This window comes from Leucoraja erinacea, chromosome 27 (genome assembly GCF_028641065.1).
Source record: "Leucoraja erinacea ecotype New England chromosome 27, Leri_hhj_1, whole genome shotgun sequence".
NCBI lineage: Eukaryota > Metazoa > Chordata > Chondrichthyes > Rajiformes > Rajidae > Leucoraja > Leucoraja erinaceus.
This window is the reverse complement of record NC_073403.1, coordinates 20,520,212-20,542,880: the sequence shown is the minus strand read 5'-3', so window position 1 is coordinate 20,542,880 and position 22,669 is coordinate 20,520,212. Positions and strand designations below refer to the sequence as shown.

The 22,669-nt window shown below is 40.6% G+C and overlaps 1 protein-coding gene across 1 annotated transcript in view; it reads right to left on the bottom strand.

Moving 5' to 3' along the window:
• The window catches only part of LOC129710337 (neurabin-2-like), a 197,640-nt gene extending 178,792 nt beyond the window's left edge, over nt 1-18,848 (bottom strand). Inside the window, exons 1-2 of the mRNA XM_055657269.1 lie at nt 18,117-18,848; nt 5,145-6,819 (exon numbers count right to left, since the gene is read on the bottom strand). Coding sequence (XP_055513244.1) covers nt 5,145-6,659 — 1,515 coding nt within the window. The 5' untranslated portion in view covers nt 6,660-6,819; nt 18,117-18,848. The remainder of the gene's footprint in view (nt 1-5,144; nt 6,820-18,116) is intronic.
• Between the last annotated feature and the right edge of the window lie 3,821 nt (nt 18,849-22,669).

Sequence of the window (22,669 nt, the reverse complement as noted above, 5' to 3'; positions counted from 1 at the left end):
ACTTGGCCACTTGTGCAGCTTAATTTCTTTAAGGAAACAGCAGCTTAAAAATCAATTCAGAACAGAGGTCTCTTGTGGGCATTTCAGCAGAGGTCTCTTGGGGGCATTTCAGCAGGGAGACAGTGGCTCGGAAATCAGTTCTTCAGTCGTAACGTCAGACAAACGTTTAACTCCCCACTGCACTCCTGCTCTACGTCAGCAGCTGCTGGCAATGTTCTACCTTCCTCATATGGTTTTGCTAGTTTTTGAAGACCAAATCCTTTGACTATGGCCCACACTCATTGCAACCACTATCTAACTGCCCCCCCCCCCCCCCCACGAATTCCCCCAATCCTGGCCACTGTTTTACATGGAAATAAATAATTTGCTGCCCTAGTATCCTATCCACCTCATAGCTGCTTCTCAGCTTGGCATAACTCTGCCTAAAAATCTTCTATTTCCTCCATTGTAATACACCTTTACACCTCTCAACCCACCTGCTTCAGAAACCCTCCACCATGCTTTATACCCATCAAGAATAGATTGTTCCAATGCTCTCTTGCCCAGTTCACCATCCTTTCAACTTTTATGAAGATGTCCAATAGTCTGCCACCGATATCTAATATGCTTGGGTATTGTTCATTCTTCACCCCTTGTCTCATTGATCATTATTAACAGCACCCAGAAAACACGATCTCATCCTCTGTAGTATCATCCAATACAGCAGTTCATGTGCCCCTCCACAGGCATCTAACGCACCTCTTGTTCCCTTCTCCCACCACAGGAGATGTGTTTTCAAGTGTTCATGCCCTAGAGCTTGGAAATCCTCCTTCACTCTGCCTCTCACCTCTCCAAAAAGGTAGCTTTTTGACGAGTCTTTTAATTAACATTTTTAATATTTCCTTCCACGATTCTTTGTCAATTTTGTCTAAAAAGCTTGTTTGTGACATATTTTCATAATAAATGTGTTTGACACGAGTTATTTTCATTATACTCTTGAAAATCCACAAACAATCATGAATTTCTGGGACAGACACGAAATGCCGGAGTAACACAGCGGGTCAAGCAGCATCTCTGCAGAACATGGAGAGTGAAGCTTCGGGTCGGAGCCCTTCTTCAGACTGATTGCAGGGGGAGCAGGAAATAAAACTGCGAGAGAAGAGGGGGCCGGTCAAATAATGGCTGGCAACAGATTACCTCAGGCATAGGGGCTCGCTGATCATCTATTTTAGGGTGTGTTTTAAAAATCAGCAAAGTAGTCATGCGATGTTACGGTATATACAGATCATAAGCTTTAATTATCGGGCTATTTATTCCTGGAAAAAAAGCCTTGGTGTCTCAAATACAAACCATTTTGGGCTTTTTTTAAAGTTCTAAATAAATCAGCAAAGAACTAATTACTGAGAAGTAATTTCACCAATCAAGTACCAATATTACTAGCCTAATGAGCAAACTGCACTAATCACCAGGTTAGATTCTCACATTCAAATGACACATGAAGTTTAGGCAGGGGATGGTTAGAAAATTACAGGTTAGATTTTAACTCGAAACTGCATTTAAATGGCATCAAAGCAAGTATGTGAATCAGTATCAATTTATTTTGAAGCACTTTGGTTTTTCCTGTTATGTGTTCAACAGAAGTATCATACAAAAATGCTCAGATTCAACCAACCAAGCCTTTGATAGAGCAAGTCAACAAATTCTATTCCTGCTTTTCCTCCATAACACCGTGCATTATTTTTCCTTCAGATATTTCCATGTGCTTCAAGCACTGTAAGCTTGTACATAACTGAGGCTTATCCAGCGTGTCATAAACACCAGCATGACTTTCTTGCTTGATCACAAAGTTAATTCATGTTTGCATTGGTAGCAAGACTATTACAGATTGCATTTGAGAAGGTAATGGTGAGCCATTTAATTAGGCTGCCACAGTCTTCCTGGTGGCACCCACATTTTACATCCTGCCCTGGTGGAGGACTAGTAACATATTTCCAAGTCAGTATAGTATGTGGCTTGGAGGGGAATTCCAGTCACAGAGGCTTCCTTATACTGGAAGGTGCTGAGCTTCTTGTGTGTTTTAGGGAGCTGCAATTATCTAAGTGGGGAGTATTCTATCACATTATTTCCTTGTGTCTGCACCCCTGTTTATATTCTCTTTTGCACCATGTGATGTACTCATGTAAGATATGATTTGCCAGAATGCATTAAAAAATGTGTTTTCGCTGAATGTCAGTATACATGACAATAATTAACCAACACCAATATTCTAAGGTGTCAAGAGGTGAGTCATTTGCTGCAGGATATCTGGTTTCTGATCTAATATTGGAGCCAGTGCCTTTATATGGCTGGTCCAGCTGAATTTCTGGTCAATTATGACACCCATTATGTCATATTAGGGCTCTGGGCAATGCTAGTGGCTTTGAATTTCAAGAGTAGACAGACAGACTTGCTGAGTGTTGTTATTTGTTGGCATTCGTTCAGTGTCAATATTAATTGTCCATGCCTGGATATCTACACAGTCTTTCCACATACAGTTGTGTACTGCTTTTCTTTTCTTTCTGAAAAGTGGCAATTAGAATGAAGCTGTGCACTCAGGTAACATCCCAATTACTGACCTCATGGTGCATGGAAGGCCATTGATGATACTGAAGTCGTTTAACTCCAAGAAACTCCTACAGTACCTTCTATCCCCTCTGTCCCACTGTGATACTCCAGCATTTTGTGTCTATCCTACAGTGATGATCTAGCTGTGATCATTGACATCCAACAATCACAGACAACTTCCTCTGCCCAAAGATGACTCTGGAGTATCTGGAGTGCTTTCACCTTAATGCCCACTGACTTCAGTATTGCCAGGACTTCTTGATGCCCACAATTGGTCAAATGTTGCCTAGATGTCACAGGCACGTACTCTGTTATTTTACTAAAAAAACTGAAAGATCCCATTGAATTGTGGGGATATTTAATTCCATTCTTCTGCTGCTCCCCGACATTAGTTTGGGTTATGAACCAAGAAAGGAAAGCCGGCATGAACTGGAAAGGCCAAAATGGCTTCCTTTCGTGCTGCAACCATCCCGTGATTCTGTCACTTGTTCATTTCCTCCACAGATGCTGTCTGACCCACCGAGTTCCTCCAGCACTTTGTGTTTGTTGTGATTTTATCCATCTGCTTTGTTATTTTACTACAGTGCTACTCTGCAAACTTCAAAATGATGCATTGGATCCCAAGCTGCAGGCCCATTCATAATACCTTTAAGGGCCCCGTAAACGACCCTGGCTGTAGCACCTCCTTCCAAATTGAAGAAACAACTAGCCACACGGCTCGATGCTCTGTCCTTCAACCAAATTCATACCCATGCGACTATGCCCCTTTCATTCTGTGAATTTTAAGTTTGCTAACAAATCTTGTGATATTATGTTAATTGCTTTAAAAAAAAACCCATAAACATTCATCATCATAAATGTGGATCAAAATATTAAAGTGTGAGAAAATCTTGCAACCAATCACCTACAGCAAACAAAAATAGCTTTCAATTATTTTTAAGCTCTCAAATGACTAATATAGTTTCAATGAATTGACTGAAAGGAGCTCTTTACACAAGTTCACCACATCCTGTCTACATAAGTGAGTAGACTTCAAAAGTATTACACAGGGTACAATTTACTGCATAATTACAAGTTATTAGAAATCATATTTAAATTTTGTGTCAAAGGATACACAATTTATTACCTATTTACTGATTGTGCTGAAAGGGTCAAAGAGAAAACATAACTTTCAAAAGATTTGTGATCATGCTGTAATTGAACAACTTCTAGTTAAGATAGAAGAGACAGAGTCTGGGGTTATTTAAGATCAACTGGCTGTTGTGATGAGAATAGAGAGGGGTTGAGGAAAAAAGCTGCACATTTTATTTCCAGCGATGGATTAGCTTGGCTATCTTGGCTTTCCTCAAACATACCCACTCTCAGATCCTGTCATGATCATTCACCAAGAAAAGAAGGAATACAGCTACAAGAGGCAGATCATTTTCTGTGGATTGTAAAGCTAAGTGTTCCAACCAATCGAGCAATATCTGAAACTGTTCAGTAACACATTTGGCTGGAAGCGACATGTGCATAACATATTTAAATTTGTCGATTTCCTACTGCATTGGAAACTGTTACACAGGAAGTCTTATTATGCCCCTTCCTGTTGCACAAGGAAGTTCTATGGCGACTGGTTCAGAATGATAACAATTGAGCAACTGACAAACTTCATCAGTTATAATGTGCAATCTGCTCAAGTCAGAACTTGGCTTGTACATACATTTAAAACAGCCTGGTAAACCAGCAATTTTACAACATAAAAAGCACATTGCTGAACTCTGCAAGTCTGAAATATTTATATTTCTAACTGCAAGAAAATAACGGTATCCCCACAGATGATAGCTTGTCTTAAAATGCAACACATACACGTCATGGATTAACAATACATTCCTGAAACATGCATTCATATGTAAAGATGTAATTGCTATATGAATGAAAAATATTTTAACCTTAGGATTTCATTTTCCCCTTTAATTAAGCAGTGCTGATTTAATAACTAGGCAAGTACAGTAAATACCCGTTCCAATCAGCATAAACTGCTGAAGTAATCCCACCCACCAAGAACACCAATGGAGGCAGTTACTAATTTCCATGGTGACGTGATACCAAGAGTTAACTGTAAGTCGGAATGACTGGTAAAATGTCAATCTCCTGCTGAGGGATAAATTTCAGACTGCAGCATCATTAAAAAGTGACGATAAATCTAAACTAATCAGTTATTTGTATAATTAAAATAACTGAAATGAATTCCATATAGATCTTAAGATTGAAGTAGTCCATAAAGTATGTAATGTTAGACAAATTTGTCTTCTAATAAATCTGATTAAACCCACTAATTATTTATTAAGCTGCTTAATCCTGAAATAATTATCAACAGCATGGATAGCATTTTATCTATGAGCAACTCAATATTTATTGTCAATAGAAAAATCACACTTGTCTCTTATACTAAATTTTTGAGGAAACATTAATATAATAATTCTAACATTTGTAAATTCATCTTTTCGTGAAATGTTATGCACCACATGATTCCATCCATTTCTAACCCCTGGTTACATTCTTGTTATATATGGACTTACTTTAATTGATGCCGTGCTGAATCGAATCTTCCTGTGTGGAACTGGTTCCTCTTCATCGGATAGTCCAGTGATTTCTGAGAAGCCACTCTCAGGTTCAAATGCATCATCTTCATCATCATCCAGACAACTTCCTTCCGACTCATCGCCAACCCCACTGAAGGCGCTAATATCCACCATATCTGCCTCAGAAAAGTCTTCTGTTTTCCTGCAATGGTCCTCTCGATCAAGGTCATTTTTAGCCTGCTCTCCGTCTTCAAAGGAACCTGCTTTCGAGGACAGGGACCCCTCCATCTGATGTGCAATCTCCTCTCCGGAATCCAGTGACAGGGGCTGAAAATTATCCACGGAATCTTTGAGAAAGTCTCCATTTTCCGAGCTAACATCCTGAGCTTGTGCGTCTGTCTCTACCAAATGAGGGTCACCAGTCTCTGTACCAGCTTCCTCCTGCTGAAAGTCCTTGGGGGCAAGTTCAAAATCATCTCCATCATCTGTAGGTCCAGATTCCTGCTCCAACTCTACAGTGTCCTCCTCCACATCCACTGGCCGAATTTTCCTCACTTCTTCAACTCTGTGTGACTTCTGTGAGGTGGCCACAGGCCTTGTTTCTTTTAGACTGTCCCCATGCTTCACCAACGATGCCAGCTTGCTGGCTAGGTTGCTTCTGGATGGGGAGCCAGTCAACGACCTCTCGGTCTGCAGGTCCTCGGTCTCTCTCCTGAATTGGCCAGGACCAGCTAGATCAAGGGAGAGGTCTGCATCACTGTGGGGCCCGCCCTCTGTTTTAAGTGCATCCTGTTGACTTTTGAGAGCCAGCCTTGACTTCTTGGGCAAGGGTTTGGCGTTGGGCGAGGAGGAGCCGTGCCTGGTCGCCTTGTCAAGGGCGCCAGCCTTCGTCTGGTGGGCTCCGCTCTCGAACACGGCGCTCAGCTGGCTCACCGTGGGCGAGATGGCCTCGGTCTCCAAGCTGTCCAGCGACTCGGTGCTCCCGTTGAAGCGGACCACCACGTCCAGCTTGCTGTCCTTCAGCCCGGCCCTCTCCTTCTTCAGCAAGATGCGGTTGGACAGGTTCTTCTCCTGGATGTTCTTCTCGAACATCTTCCTGGTCTCCTGCAGCTTGGAGAGAGGTCTCTCGGACTTGGTGTCGAGGCGGCTCACCCTCTCGGACACGCTGGTGCCGAGTTTGAGCAGGGCGCTGTGGTCCACGTTCTCGTTGAGGCTGCTGGCCCTGGGCAGGGACAACTTGACGGACCTCTCCTTGCCCTTGCCCGGGATGCCGGTGGCCTCGTTGGGCGGGGTGCTCATCTTCTGCAGGAACATGTTCTTGATCCTGTGCACGTTGGAGCCGTACTTCTTGCCCCTGCTCTGCTTCCTGCACTCGGCATCCTCGCCCGGCTTCTCCTCCCCGTTGCTCGTCTGGCTGGGCTTCTGCAGCGCTTGGATCTCCGCCTCGTAGGCATTGCGATGGGGAGAGGCACTCCGCAGGCTGGCTGCTGAGGATGCTTCGGTCTTCATCATGTTTAATGCAGCTCTCTCCTTCTCCACAGCTGCATATTTCCGAATGCACGTTCACAAAAAAAAGGAAACACACATACACACACACACACACACTATGCCATAAGACTCATGGTTGCATTCTGTCGAGCTCAAGAAGGCGGTCTATCCTGTGGCTCTCCATCTGGGGAAAGGAAAAATAAAGACCAAAATAAATCCCGGATACAAATCAGCGGATACAATATCAAAAGAATGCACTCCCCGTGATGGATTGCAAACGTGCAATCTGTTGGATTGCATCGGTTTGATCACCAAATGCTGATCGCTTGATCCCTGCACATTAGCAAGCCAGAGTGGACCGAGCGGGTTCCCGCTGGGTCCTACGCTCCGCCGGATGAAGTCCTGACGATGTGCTAGCGTCTACTGGCAACGCTGTCCCAGCCAATGAGTTACAGGCGGGGCGGGACAGGGCTTGCTGTGCCAGCAGCCAATGTCCTTTCACTGAGAGTAAAATTGTGCAGATAATTGAGTCTATTTAAACAGAAAAGTGGAGATAGCATTTATCCAAAACTATAGAAATGTATCCCAATAAAAGCAGAGTATTTTCTCCAGACAAATGCGTGAAAAGGGGGGATATAAATAACCTTTACATTTGTTGCACTCAATAATTCTCAGGCATTTTGCAGCAGTGGGAACACCAGGATTGATAGAATGGAGCTTAACCCCAAAAATCACAAACTGGTGATAGTATTTCAATTCAATGCCGCTATCATGGCCATATATATTCTTATTTTGCTGACTTGAGCTGATATGTTTACTGCAAAACCCACTTTTTAACAAAAAAAAGAATGCAAGCTTCTAAACTCCAACTACAAGTATTACCTCCCATTTTGATAGACGTTGGATGTCAAGTTTATTAACATGTATGCAAATCCATGTAAGAGCTAAACAGTGAACTGCATTAACATTTTGCCACACAAATTCACCTTCTTGGAAAAAGAAATAAAAACGCCAGATTTTGGAAAAATGAGGACAATTTTGAATTATTGCTGTTGTTGTTTTAATAAGATATTCAAATATAAAAAAAACCCTACAATACTGTCTTCATTATTTAAAAAAAATATTGCATCAACAGTATATTGGTTTGCCTGATCATTGGTACAGAGAACAATACAAAAGTTAAGCATTTGTTACTTTAATAATGGTCCACTAATTTCCAAACAAAATATCTAAAATTCACTTAAATACAAGGAGTAAAATGTTGAACACGGTATTGATGTTACTTCATTAATGGGCACTTTGTCTACAAATGACATTTTAAACAACGAGAAACTAATGAACAGTAATAATGGCAAAACATCTTTCATCTGACTTTTTGAAAAGGAGGATGTTCTGACCACACATGATGATGGTACTTATAAATAAATAGAAGGTATTTGGAAGAACTCTGAACTATATAATTAATCTGAAGATAGACACAAAATGCTGGAGTAACTCAGCGGGACAGGCAGCATCTCTGGAGAAAAGGAATGGGTGATGTTTTGGGTTGAGACCCTTCTTCAGGCTACATATATAATTAATCTAATTGTACTTCTCTAAAGCAGATTTCTTACTTTAAAAATTGGTCCTTTGGAACTTTTCTAAAGTATCAATGGACCATCGATAGGTATTTGTAAAACTCAAAACAAAATAGAGACAGGAAAGAGCCACCTAGTCCTTTAAGATTGAAGCACAAAATCAAAGCTGAACAGCACCATGTTCTTGCACTCTCCATAATATAATCCATAAATCTATTGATCTCTACATGGATTTTATCCATGATAGAGAATGCTAATGATTCACCACCTGTCACATGAGGAAATGTCTCCTCATCTCAGTCCTAAATGGCCTATCCCTCATTCTGATGCAAGTGCTTGTTGGCATCTCCTCAGACAAGGAAACATCCTCCCTGCACCAACCGATGACCTCCGTAAAGAACTTTGTCAATTTCAATTCTTCCAAATTCTAGAGAGCACAAGCCTAGTCTACTCAATCTCTTAAAAAGCAAACTTCCACCCAGTAGCTGACCTGGTGAACCTGTGCTGTATTCTCTCTATGGCAAAAACATATTTTGGAGGGTAAGGTAACTAGAGAGGTTAAGTAATTCCAGGTGTGATCTCACCAGGACCCGATAGAGGTACAGTAAGGCATCCTTATTCTTGTTTTCAAACAGTATCAAAAGAAAGGCGTGAGCTCTTTATTATGAGATGATTTGAGTACAGGTATAAGTGCAATAATGTGTAGGAAGGAACTGCAGACGCTGGTTTACACTGAAGATGGATACAAAATGCTGAAGTAACTCAGCGGGACAGGCAGCATCTCTGGATGTCCTAAGGGTGTCGTCCTGAAACGCCACCCATTCCTTCTGTCCAGAGATGCTACCAGCCCCACTGTGTTACTAAAGCAATTTGTGTTTATTATAAATGCAGGAAGAAGTCCTCACTCCTGTATTCAAAACCTCTCCTAATAAAGGCCAACAAACTATTTACCTTCCCAAATGCTTATTATGCCTCCATGTCAGCTTTCAGTGCAGACACATAAAGAGACATTCATGAATTGTATATGAAACTCTATAGATTAGCATTGTGTACATACCCTTTGAAGTTCAACACTTCCCATTCTCTCACCATTTAAAATATACTCTGCTTTTCTGTTCTGTGCACTGGTGGATGATTTCACATGTTCCACCTTGCATTCAATCTACCTTGTTCTCGCCCACTCAGTTTCTTAAAGCCTTTTGATATCCTCCATAGTCACAAGCATGCACTCCATATAATCAATAAAACTGGAACTATGACACTTGACCTCCTCAGCCAGGTTGTGAATAGTTGGTGCCCAACATCCCACAAGTCACTGCCTCTCAACCTGAGAAAGACACATTTATTCCCACACCATTCTCTCCGTCTGTTATATAATTCTGAAACCATGTCAGAATATTAATCCATATTCTCACCTGTGGGGGTCAAGTGGGGGTCAAGGAAAGAGCGTTCCCTTTGCGGCCCTGTTTTCACCAATCTTTCCACCATAGGAAACATCAGAAAATAGGTGCAGGAGGAGGCCGTTCGGCCCTTCGAGCCAGCACCGCCATTCATTGTGATCATGGCTGATGGTCCCCTATCAATAACCCGTGCCTGCCTTCTCCCCATAACCCTTGACTCCACAAGCCCCTAGAGCTCGATCTAACTCTCTCTTAAATCCATCCAGTGACTTGGCCTCCACTGCCCTCTGTGGCAGGGAATTCGATAAATTCACAACTCTCTGGGTGAAAAAGTTTTTTCTCACCTCAGTCTTAAATGACCTTCATTTATTCTAAGTGTTTCTGGACTCGCCCAACAGTCCTTTTATAATTGTATACGTTTCCATAAGAACCCCCCCTCATCCTTCTAAACTCCAGTAAATACAAGCCTAGTCTTTTCAATCTTTCCTCATATGACAGTCCCGCCATCTCAGGGATCAATCTCGTGAACCTCTTGTGATTGAGGCTGCACTGCCTCAATCACAAGGATGTCCTTCCTCAAAATAGGAGACCAAAACTGTACACAATACTCCAGATGTGGTCTCACCAGAGCCCTAGACAACTGCAGAAGAACCTCTTTACTCCAATACTGAAATCCTCCTGTTATGAAGGCCAACATTCCATTAGCTTTCTTCACTGCCTGCTGTACCTGTAAGCCAACTTTCAGTGACCGATATACAAGGACGCCCAGGTCTCGCTGCACCTCCCCCTTACCTAACCTAACCCCCTTTGAGATAATAAACTGCCCCCTTGTTTTTGCCGCCAAAGTGGATAACCTCACATTTATCTATATTATACTGCATCTGCCATGCATCTGCCCACTCACTCAACCTGTCCAGGTCACCCTGCAACCTCCTAAAATTTTCTTCACAGTTCACACTGCCACCCAGCATTGTGTCATCCGCAAACTTGCTAGTGTTGCTCCTAATTCCCTCTTCCAAATCATTAATATATATGGTAAACAGTTGCGGCCCCAACACTGAGCCTTGCGGCACTCCACTTGCCACTGCCTGCCATTCTGAAAATAACCCGTTCACTCCTACTCTTTGTTTCTGGTCTGCCAACCAATTTTCTATCCATCAACACCCTACCCCCAATAACATGTGCTCTAATTTTAGTCACCAGTCTCCCGTGCGGGACCTTATCAAATGCTTTCTGAAAGTCTAGAAACACTACATCCACTGGCACCGCCTCATCTATTTTACTTGTCACATCCTCAAAAAATTCCAGAAGATTAGCTAAGCATGATTTCCCTTTCATAAATCCATGTTGTCTTGGACTAATCCTTTTACTGCTATCCAAATGCCCCATTATTACCTCTTTTATAATTGATTCCAGCATCTTTCCCACCACTGAAATCAGGCTAACTGGTCTGTAATTCCCCGTTTTCTCTCTCGCTCCTTTCTTGAAAAGTGGGATAACATTAGCTATCTTCCAATCCACAGGAATTGATCCTGAATCTATTGAACATTGGAAAATGATCATCAATGTGTCCACTATTTCTAGAGCCACCTCCCTGAGGACCCTGGGATACAGACCAGGGGATTTATCATCCTTCAGTCCCATTAGCCTACCCAATACTATTTATCGCCTAATGAAAACTTATTTCAGTTCCTCTACCCCCTTAGATCCTCTGTCCTCCAGTATTTCTGGGAGATTGTTTGTGTCTTCCTTAGTGAAGACAGATCCGAAATACCTATTCAGCCATTTCCTTGTTGCCCATAATAATTTCACCCGTGTCTGCCTTCAAGGGGCCCACATTTGATTTTGCTATTCTTTTTCCCTTAACATATCTAAAGAAGCTTTTACTGTCCTTCTTTATATTCCTGGCCAGCTTCCCTTCGTACTTCATCTTTTCAGCCCGTATTGCCTGTTTTGTTTCCTTCTGCTGTCCTATGAAAGTTTCCCAATCCTCTGGCTTCCGGCTACTCTTTGCTGTGTTATACATCTTTTCTTTTAGTTTTATTCTATCCCTAACTTCTCTTGTCAGCCACGGTTGCCTCCTACTCCCCTTAGAATCTTTCTTCCTTTTTGGAATAAAATGATCCTGCATCTTCCGGATTATGCCCAGAAATTCCTGCCATTGCTGTTCCACCGACATTCCTGTGAGGATCCCTTTCCAGTCTACCTTGGCCAGCTCCCCTCTCATGCTTTCATAGTCCCCTTTGTTCAACTGCATCACTGACACTTCCGATTTAATGTTCTCCTTCTCAAATTGCAGATTAAAACTAATCATATTATGATCACTACCTCCAAGCGGTTCCTTTACCTCAAGTTCTCTTATCATATCTGGTTCATTGGACAGCACTAAATCCAGAATTGCCTTTTCTCTGGTCGGCTCCATTACAAGCTGCTCTAAGAATCCATCTCGGAGGCATTCTACAAACTCTCTTTCTTGGGGTCCTGAACCAACCTGATTTTCCCAGTCTACCTGCATAATGAAATCCCCCATCACCACAGTGGCATTACCTTTGTTACATGCCAGTTTTATATTCCTGGCAACTTACACGCTACATCCGGGCTACTATTTGGGGGTCTGTAGATAACACCAATTAGTGTCTTCTTGCCTTTATAATTCCTCAACTCAACCACTACACACAAGAAGCACAATTGTATGCAGATGCCGAGAAGTGTGTTCAGCTCTGGCTGAACAACTTCTAATCTTGTGTGTGGACACGAAGAAGAAGAAGAAGAAAACCTTGTTAATCAATCGCATGCATTGCACTATATTAAAAGCTTTCTGAAAATCTAAATGCAACCCATCTACTGGTTCCGCTATCTATACCACGAGTCACACCCTCAAAGAACTCCAGGATATTAATCAAATGGAACTCCTCAGGCTGAAAAAGGGTCTTGACCCAAAACGCCACCCATTCCTTCTCTCCAGAGATGCTGCCTGTCTCGCTGAGTTACCCCAGATTTTTGTGTCTATCTTTGGTTTAAACCAGCATCTGCAGTTTCTTCTTACACATTGGTGCCCGAACTGCTGTTATCCTGCACATTGTATCTCTTTTTAATTGCTTCATAAAGCATTGCTTAATCTGCTTAATCCTATTATTCCAAGTGTTCTGTCATTACATATTTTCTCCACTGTCTGTTTTAGGCCAACAGATCAGAAATTCACCAATTTATTTCCCCTTTGTTTCTTAAATAGTGGGGTTGCATGTGTTACAATCCAATCAGGATCAATTCTACAATCTATAGAACTATGAATGATAATAACCAATGCATCTATTATCTCTGCAGCCACTTTTTTTTTTAAGTTTGGGATGTAGGTCACAGGCATCTTGGGATTTATTGGCTTTCAATCTCATTAATTGACCTCGTACTTATTTTTCATGAATACTAATTTCCTTCCAATTCTTTCTCTTGTCAGATATTTTGTTCGTCTTTGTTTTCTAGCAGGTTTCTTTGCGTCTTCTTCCATAAAGACCAATACAAAGTACCTATTTAATGTCTCTACCAATATTCTATTTCCCATTATAAATTATCCTGTCCCTGTTTCTAAGCAATCCACATTTCCTCTCACAATTCTTTCCCTGTATACATAACTAGAAGTTCTTGCAATCCGAGTATTGTTTTCATGATAAACATAGAAGCATTTAAAAAAAAAAGTGGATACAGACAATGAATCCTCAAGATTGGTTGTAGAAATAGAAATTAAGGAAAAATTGTGTGAACTAGATGGGAAATAGGCCCAAATGTAAGGTTTTTAACATCGAATAAACTTAAACAAATGTGAAATTCCGCTAAATCAATAGAGTCATACAGTGTGGAAACAGGCCATTCTGCCCAACTCGCCCACGTTGGTCAACAATGTCCAAGCTACACCAGTCCCACTTGTATGCGCTTGGTCCATATTCCCACAAACCTGTCCTAATATGTACCTGTCTGTTTTTTAAACAATGGGATAGTCCCAGCCTCAACTACCTCCTCTGGCAGCTTGTTCCATACACCCACCACCCTTTGTGCGAAAAAGCTACTCCTCGGACTCCTATTAAATCTTTTCCCCTTCACCTTGAACCTTTGTCCTCGATTCCCTATACTCTGGGCAAAAGACTCTGTGCATCTACCCGCGCTATTCCTCTCATGATTTTGTATAGGAACTATGATGTAATCATATTTTTGTCATCAAAGATTTCCTCTCAGTTATTTTCATAATAACTTTGCATGCCAGTGTTTATCATGGAAATGACATGGGTAAGGTTGTCATGATCTTGTTACACTGATGGCACAGTGATGTTTTTTATTTGAATATCATCCAGTTCCTTAGCCAGAACCATAGAGATACTCTGGCTCGTTGGCTTCTCAAATTAGCTTTAGCATTACCACTTTACAGCAAAATGTAAAATCAAATCAAGATGTGAATGTAAAAGTTAAAAAATATCACTGTAAAATGAAGACTGAATTACATTGAATTATTTCATAAATTTGAGCGTGTCTTCCTATCTACAAAAATGATGCTTTAACAAAATATCAATTGACTTGAAAACCATAAAAACAATCACTGTTTCTACCTGGAGACGGCAAGTGAATAACTTGAAATTGTCAAACAAATAAAATATCACCTAAAATAAACATGAACATTTTGTTCTGGAAATTAAATGCAGAAACTACTGGAAACAGGGTCAGTCAGCATCTCTGGAAAGATAAATAAAGTTAATGCAGCAAGTCGGAAATACTCCACAGAACTGAGAAAATGTAACTGAGAAAATGATTGTGATTTCTCACTTTCCTAGGCCTGATTAAAGGTTTTTGATCTGAAACGTTAACCATGATTTGCTTTCTATAGATACTGCCTGAACTGATTGTGAGTTGTTGCTGATATTTCAGTATCTCCAGTTTACCTTTAGATGTAACCAACAACTGCTAATCTGTAATGGTCAATATTATAATCAGGTCCTTCCTCCACTCAAACCACTCCATTCCTATTACAAAATGTACATAATGTACACTTACAATGTAATGCTGGAAGAAATATACTTAGAATGCATGTTTGCAGGGTACAGTGTTTAGTTTAGAGATACAACATGCAAACAGCACGCCTTTCAGCCCACCAAGTCCACGCTGACCATCGATCACTCGTTCACACTAGTTCTATGTTATCCCACTTTCACATCCACTCCCTATATACTAGGCAGCATTTACAGAGGTCAATTAACCTACAAACCAACATGTCGTTAGGTTATGGGAGGAAACCAGAGCACTCAGAGACCACTCAGCTGTCACAAAGAGAGCGTGCAAACTCCACACAGACAACACCAAACACGGGTCTCTGGTGCTATGAAGCAGCAGCTCTACCACCTGCTCCACTGCGTCGCCCTGTTTCTTCTCAATAAATTACAAATTTAAATAAGCTTGACATAAATTGAACCTCCAAAACTATAGACTCTTCTGATAGGGACGATAGAGCAGGTCGTTAGAATCCATTGAAATTTATTCTCGAATTAACATGATATTTTTGCTGAATTGTCTTTAAAACATTCTCTGACATCTATATTGTTACAAGATCATGTGCCAACAAGACTCCATACTTTTGACATCACAAATTTACCAACCATGACAATTATTTATGTATAATTGTTCAAATGTCACTGTTAATTATGATAGTTAAAGAATTTATCCCCATTTCCAACCATCACCTTGTTTAAATGATTGCCTCCCCCATCAACAGGTAACACAATTGAAATGCAAGGGTCTACGGCTTGCAAGGAGCAACACATTGAGAATTGTATATGCACCACAAAGAGCACATTAACAACGTTTTTTCAAATATTAAAATGAATGAAATATTGACCCAAGTGTCAAAAAGAAAAGATACTTTCTTTTGTAGAACTTGAGGGGATTGGTGGTTCACTAAAAATAAAGCATTGGCATAACACCTTCAATGGTCAGAAATTACAGCTGCCGCTATGCAGTGCCAATACACCTTTAAACTGTCCCTTGCTGACATACTTTCTCATGTCCTGAAGTACTAAATATAAAAGCCTAGGAATTTTATATATCTTGGGAGTTCTTTCAAGATGACAGACATAGTGAAATGTTCAAACCTCCTGTAAATGATTGATTCGATGTGTCAAGTTACCCCTTTTTTATTCCTGTCATTCCCTCTTGTCCTCTCTCCTGTTGGGCAGAACATACAAAAGCTTGAAAGCATGTACCACCAGATTCAGGAACAACTCTTGTCCTCTGTTATAAGTCTAACAAACAGTCCTCAATCTGAAGAAGGGTCTTGACGCAAAAAATCATCTATCCCTTTTCTCCAGAGATGCTGTCTGGCCCGCTGAGATACTCCAGCTTGTTATGTCAGCCCTCCCATAAGCTAGGTTGCAGTCCTAATCTTCCATCATACTTCATTGCGGACATTGGAGTTTTTTTCTCTGAAAATACAACACTACAACACTGCAAACCTATATCCTGCATTTTGGGGGGTTTCCTTGTATTTCTCTTTTTGGTACTTGTGAGTATAATCAAGTCATGCACATATTATGATCTTATTTAATTGGATAGCACACAAACAAAGTTGTTTTACTGTATCATTACATGTGACAATAACAAAACCAATATCAATACAAAGTAATTTTGAAATATCTGACAAGACTCTTTCATTTGATTAATTATGAAGAAACACATACATATGCATACAAACATATGCACACACACATATATATGCATATATACATAGATATGCATATGCATACATACATAGATATGCATACATACATATGCATATGCATACATACATACATATGCACATACGCATGCATACGCGCATACGCATGCATATGCACGCGCATATATGCACGTGCATATATACACGTGCATATATACACGTGCATACATATGCATATGCATACATATGCATATGCATACATACATATGCATATATATATAAGCATGTAGATATGCATACGTACCTATATATGCATATATGTGTATGCATACTTACATATGCATGCATGCCTACATATGCATATATATATATATGCATCCATACATAAGTATGCATCCATACATATGCATACATATATATGCATACATATATATGCATCCATACATATGCATCCATACATATGCATCCATATATATGCATCCATACATATGCATCCATACATATGCATCCATACATATGCATCCATACATAAGCATATATATGCATACACAAGCATATATATGCATACACACGCATATATATGCATACACACGCATATATATGCATACACACGCATATATATGCATACACACGCATATATATGCATACACACGCATATATATGCATACACACGCATATATATGCATACACACGCATATATATGCATACACACGCATATATATGCATACACACGCATATATATGCATACACACGCATATATATGCATACACACGCATATATATGCATACACACGCATATATATGCATACATACATATATATGTGCATATATATGTGCATACATATTTATGTGCATACATGTATATACGCACATACATATATATGTGCATACATGTATATACGCACATACATATATGTGTGCATACATATAGATATGCATATATATATATATTTGCATACATACATGTGTGTGTGTGTGTGTGTATATATATACACACACACACACATATATGTATGTATGCAAATATATATATATTTGCATATTTATGCATATATATACACACACATATATATTTATATGCACATATATATGCATATCTATATATCCCCTTTCATGTGCTCAGGATACACCACCGCCCAACTTTTAACGTGTGGTCACTCTTGCAGTTATAAAATAGATAATGTAGATAATACACACAGACAAATGTCCTGGTTCTCTCTTGGATCCGAGTGCTTCAATCTAAATGGCCTTACAGAGAGAGGTACAAGGAACAGTAGATGTTGGTTTACACCAAAAAAATCGTTTGGGATCGGGACCTTTCCTAAACATACACTCATAAATTGTACAATTATTGCCCTAAATGGAAAGATTGTGAAATAGCAGGACATAAATCTATATATTTATTAAATTTTTAAAAAGGGCATCAATTTACAGTGACATACAATTTAAATATGCATATCTATTCAGGGCAACAATATATTCAACGTCCATATATTTTATATTAACACCGCCAGGCGCACATCTACATGTCCACACTGTTGCTCAAAATGAGACCCTGTAACTAACGGCGCTGAGATGCAGGAGAGAACAGCACACAAAAGGCCTGCCTTGGTTGAGTTTCCTACGTGTTATTTCCCATTTGCCTAATAGCTGTCATTTCAGCCCAAAGCGTCGGATCCGGTATGCGTTACACACAGGAAACGTTCACGTTAGAGTCGTTTTTGTTTAAGAAAACGAAGAAATAAAGAAAATCAAGGAAAGGTTTTTTTGCTTTGGATCCCGCTCTGCGACCGGGCTGCTATTGTGTGACTTACATCGGCGTCTGTCTGTTTGCAGTTTTCCTCTTGGCTTCTTTTGCTGGGTTGTTTCCGCGCTGTGCCGCAGTACCGGGCTTTTACCAGCTACACATGTCACACTACTCTAACCCATCCACAGCCACCCTGCAGGCGGAGCTTAGAAACAATACCCCCAGAGTCATGTTGGTGGGCGTCTTTGTGTGTGTCTGTATGTGTGGACTTGTGACCCATCATCATTTCCTATTGCAAGTTCTGGTTATTTGTTTTTTACTCAAATGTGTGAGCTTTTTTTGTTGTTGTTGTTTTACTTCCAATACCTCAGTTCATTTGCTCTAACGTTGCACTGTCAAAAAAATAAAGAGCAATCCTGCTTTTATTATAGCAAGGTCGTGCCGTTTGTTTTCAGAATCTCCAGCTGGTCCAGGGAAATTTCACCTTCCTGCAGCCAGGCAGTGGTCTGCTACGTCTATTCGCACCGAGAATGGATACAAAGCTGTAGCGGCGATGCAACCATTCTTTAGCAACGTTTTCAACAATATCAAAATTTCACCATCTAAAAAAGCCACTTCCGCTTTCTGTGCCTGCCTCTTCCCTTGCTGCCTCCTGCATCCCTTTTCTCTCTCTCAGCCAAAATGACTAGCAGTAGTTAATGACCTGCTCTCCGCACCCGCAGCAAAAACCAACCTGCTTTCCGCACAGTCCCTCCCAGTTCATTTTAGAAGCAGAGGATATTGGAGAGACTTGGATTGGATATATGTGCCCCCCAAACACCCCCCTTTCAGCCAATAGAAGGCTACAATTAGTGAGATTGGCTTCATCCCTAGGCGGTGACCAGGTTAAACGCTGCTGCATTTTTATCCCAACGCGAATCTCAAGTGTGCCAACCAAATGCAATGCAATTGAGTCAAATTGTTTGTTGTAATAGTTTGCAAAATTGGATATTAATATTTTGTTGATCTGATTACACGATTGCTTTGTTTTCTTAAAAGTGAGCTTGGAGATGCTAATTGCACAGGTATTTGGGAATAACACTGGGATGAATGTCAACTCTTGCAGGAGAATTTTTGTGGATTAGCACAATTTTGCAAATTTTGAGGATTAGCACAAATCTCTATTTTATACATGTTCATTCTAGTACATTGCATGGGTCAACATCAATGATTATGTTTTTTCTTGGATATAAAAGGGACTGCAGATGGTCATGTGTTCCTAAATAATTCATGTCATGTAAGCAGAATTAGACCATCGGCCCATCTAGTCTACTGTGCCATTCAATCGTGGCTGATCTATCTTTCCCTCTCAACCCCATTCTACTGCCTTCTCCTCATAACCCTTGGCACCTGTACCAATCAAGAATCTGTCAATATCCAACTTAAAAACACCCAATAAAGACCTCCACAGCTGACTGTAGCAATGAATTCCACAGATTCACCACCCTCTGACTAAAGAAATTCCTCCTCATCTCCTTTCTAAAGGTATGTCCTTTTACTCTGAGGTTGTGCCCTTTGGTCCGAGACTCTCCCACTAGTGCAAACATCCTCTCCACAGCCACTCAATCCAGACTGTTCATTATTTGATAAGTTTCAATGAGGTTCCCTCCTCATGCTTCTAAACTTCAGCGTGTACAGGTCCAGTGCCGTCAAACGCTCATCATACATTAACTCAAACATACCTGGCATCATTCTTGTAAACCTCCTCTGGACCCTCTCTAACACCAGCATTTTCCTCCTCAGATGTGGGGCCCAAAACTGCCATAACACTCCAAATGTGGTCTGGCCAGTGTGTTATAAAGCCTCAGCATAATAACCCTGCCTTTATATTCTACAAAGATGATGCAGTTGTTATTTAATGTACACCTGATGATTTTTACACTTCTCTGCCAATCAGATCCACTTTGTAGCAATATCGGAACAATGTCCAGTGTATATTCACAACATGTAACCACCTGCCAATGTCCATCTCTAAAAAACAAGGGCTCAGCCACTTTCCAGAACTTTTAAACCAATTACTGTTTTCAAATTGATTAACCACACCAGCCGATCAATAACATTGCTACACCAGTGCGAAGTGGGATAGGCGCACTGCTCTAGATAGCTTCACCCCTCAACACCAGGTATACAATGCCAGTGATTTAACAGTAGGCACTCATCATTATCTTGTTACTCAGCTTTCTCACCACTTGACTTCCCCGATTGATTGAAAATCTATATCAATAAACTTAACATTATGAAATGCAGTTCAATGTTTTTTAATAACTTAAGAGTTATGTTTGCAAATTATTTTGCAGCAGCCCTACCTAATAACTCATATCTACCAATTTAATAACCAAATTGATATTGTGTTTACAGTTACTTTGGCTTTTATCAATCTCTTCCAAATGTCTATTACTAATGGACATATCACTGATATCACAACTCACTCAAAATCATGCTTCCCTTTCTATTATTCATACAGTGGACCTAATAATTATCGATGTGCAGTATATTACTTATCTTCATATAATTGCTTCAAATTAAGAAATAACATTTCAGGTTACAGTCACTGGCCTCGTGACATCAAAAAAAAACTTCACAGTAAGTGAGCATTCAGTTGGTGTCAGATCGAAAGAATTAGAAACAGGAAACACAGAGATAGCGAAAGATAGTGAAGAGGAACAGGAGTTGGTCATATGGACCCACAGCATCATTCAGCACAATAATTCAGATTCAGATTCAGATTCAACTTTAATTGTCATTGTCAGTGTACAGTACAGAGACAACGGAATGCAGTTGTCTCCGTAATGGCGCATTGTCTATGTTCTCAGCTGCACTGTTCTCAGCTTCTTCTAATGTCCCATGAACTTGATGGCATTTGGAAATCTACCTCTTTGATAACGGAATGTCTTTGGGTGAAGATACTTCTCCTAATCTTGCTTCTAAATGGCAGAACCATATCCTGACCTATTCTCTGCTTCTACATTAGTTTAGTTTAGTTTAATTTAGAGATACAGCGGAAACAGGCCCCTCTGCCCACCAAGTCTGCAGGGATAATTGTGGGCCGAAGGGCCTGGTCCAGTGCTGTATTGTTCGGTGTTCTATATTTTCTACAAGGGTTGTAGATGAGTACTGTGATAATGCCAATATACTACAGTCCTAACTAAAGAGTCAATGACTAATTAACAATGAAGCAATTGGGGTGGTAGGGTTGGGCAGCGGTAGATTTGCTGTCTTTCAACACAGAGACCCAGGTTCGATCCTGACTACGAGTCCTTGCCTGTTAGGAGTTTGTAGGTTCTCCCCGTGACCTGCATGGGATTTCGAGATCATCGGTTTCCTCCCACACGCCAAAGACATACAGGTTTGTATATTAATTGGCTTGGTATAAATGTACATTTTCCCTGGTGTGTATAGGATAGTGTTAGTGTGCGGGGATCACTGGTTGGCATGGACTCGGTGGGCCAAAGAGCCTGTTTCCGCGCTGTATCTCTAAAACCAAAAATGTAAACCAATATTTATCTCCTTGAGGAAGCATTTGGAGATACTTAGTGAGATCCACTTTTTCAAACATCACACCACTAGTTACAAAGTATTTATCCTTTCCTTTCTGGGGTTATAAACAGGGCCACCACAAACAACATCAGTGCTTTGTAAATGAGTTCCATCGCCTAAATTTCCTATGTTGGGAGAGACTTGATGTATCAGTCCACCAAACAGGAATAGTGTGCTCACTAGCAGCTGCTATTCTGTCGCCCCAACGAATATCTTGTACAAAATATTTTATTGTCATTATAAAGAGGGCATCTCTGCCTGCATTCCCGGGAGCAGGGAACAGGCAGCCACAGGAGACTTGGCAATCCGCAGCATCATTGGAACCTTTTCTAATTCCTTTGAACCTACAAACTCCATACAGACAAGCACCTATGGTCGGGATCGAACCCAGGACTCTGGCGCTGTAAGGCAGCAGCTCTACCGCTGCACCACCGTGCTGCTCTCTCAGATTATCGTATTTTTGCTCCTCATGCCTTCTGCCTCTCTCTAGGATTGAAGGACTGCTCCAATTCTATCACAACAGAAATGGTTCTGTGTGTTTCCGTGGGCCCTCTGCAGTCGATCCCAACAGGACGATAGGTGTGTACCCTGTCCCTTCCAAAACAAACGGGATATTTAATTCCCATTCTGAAATTAAGTGGCAAATATACTCGCAATGTATAACATGTGTAAATCAGAATGATGAAGTCTTTGTAGCACTACAATAAATTATTTAGTTCAACAAATCTGCGTCAAGATTTATGTTTAACAGAACCTTTCTTTTACTCCTCGTTCTCCAACACAATTACCCAACCCTGCACCCCCACCCAAGGCACCATGTCATCATGTGCGTATTTACATTCCGCTTGAATATATCTCTGCTATTTGACTCAACCACAAAAAGCATGGGAATGTGTTCCATATTCTATCTATACTGTGAATGAAGAAGCTTGACTGCAATTCCCCCACAGGATTTATTAGTGCCCATCTTTAACTGGTTCTGGTCTCCTCTCGAAGTAGAATTCTAATGCCCATCACTTTAGTTAACTTTGTGGTTTTAGAGAT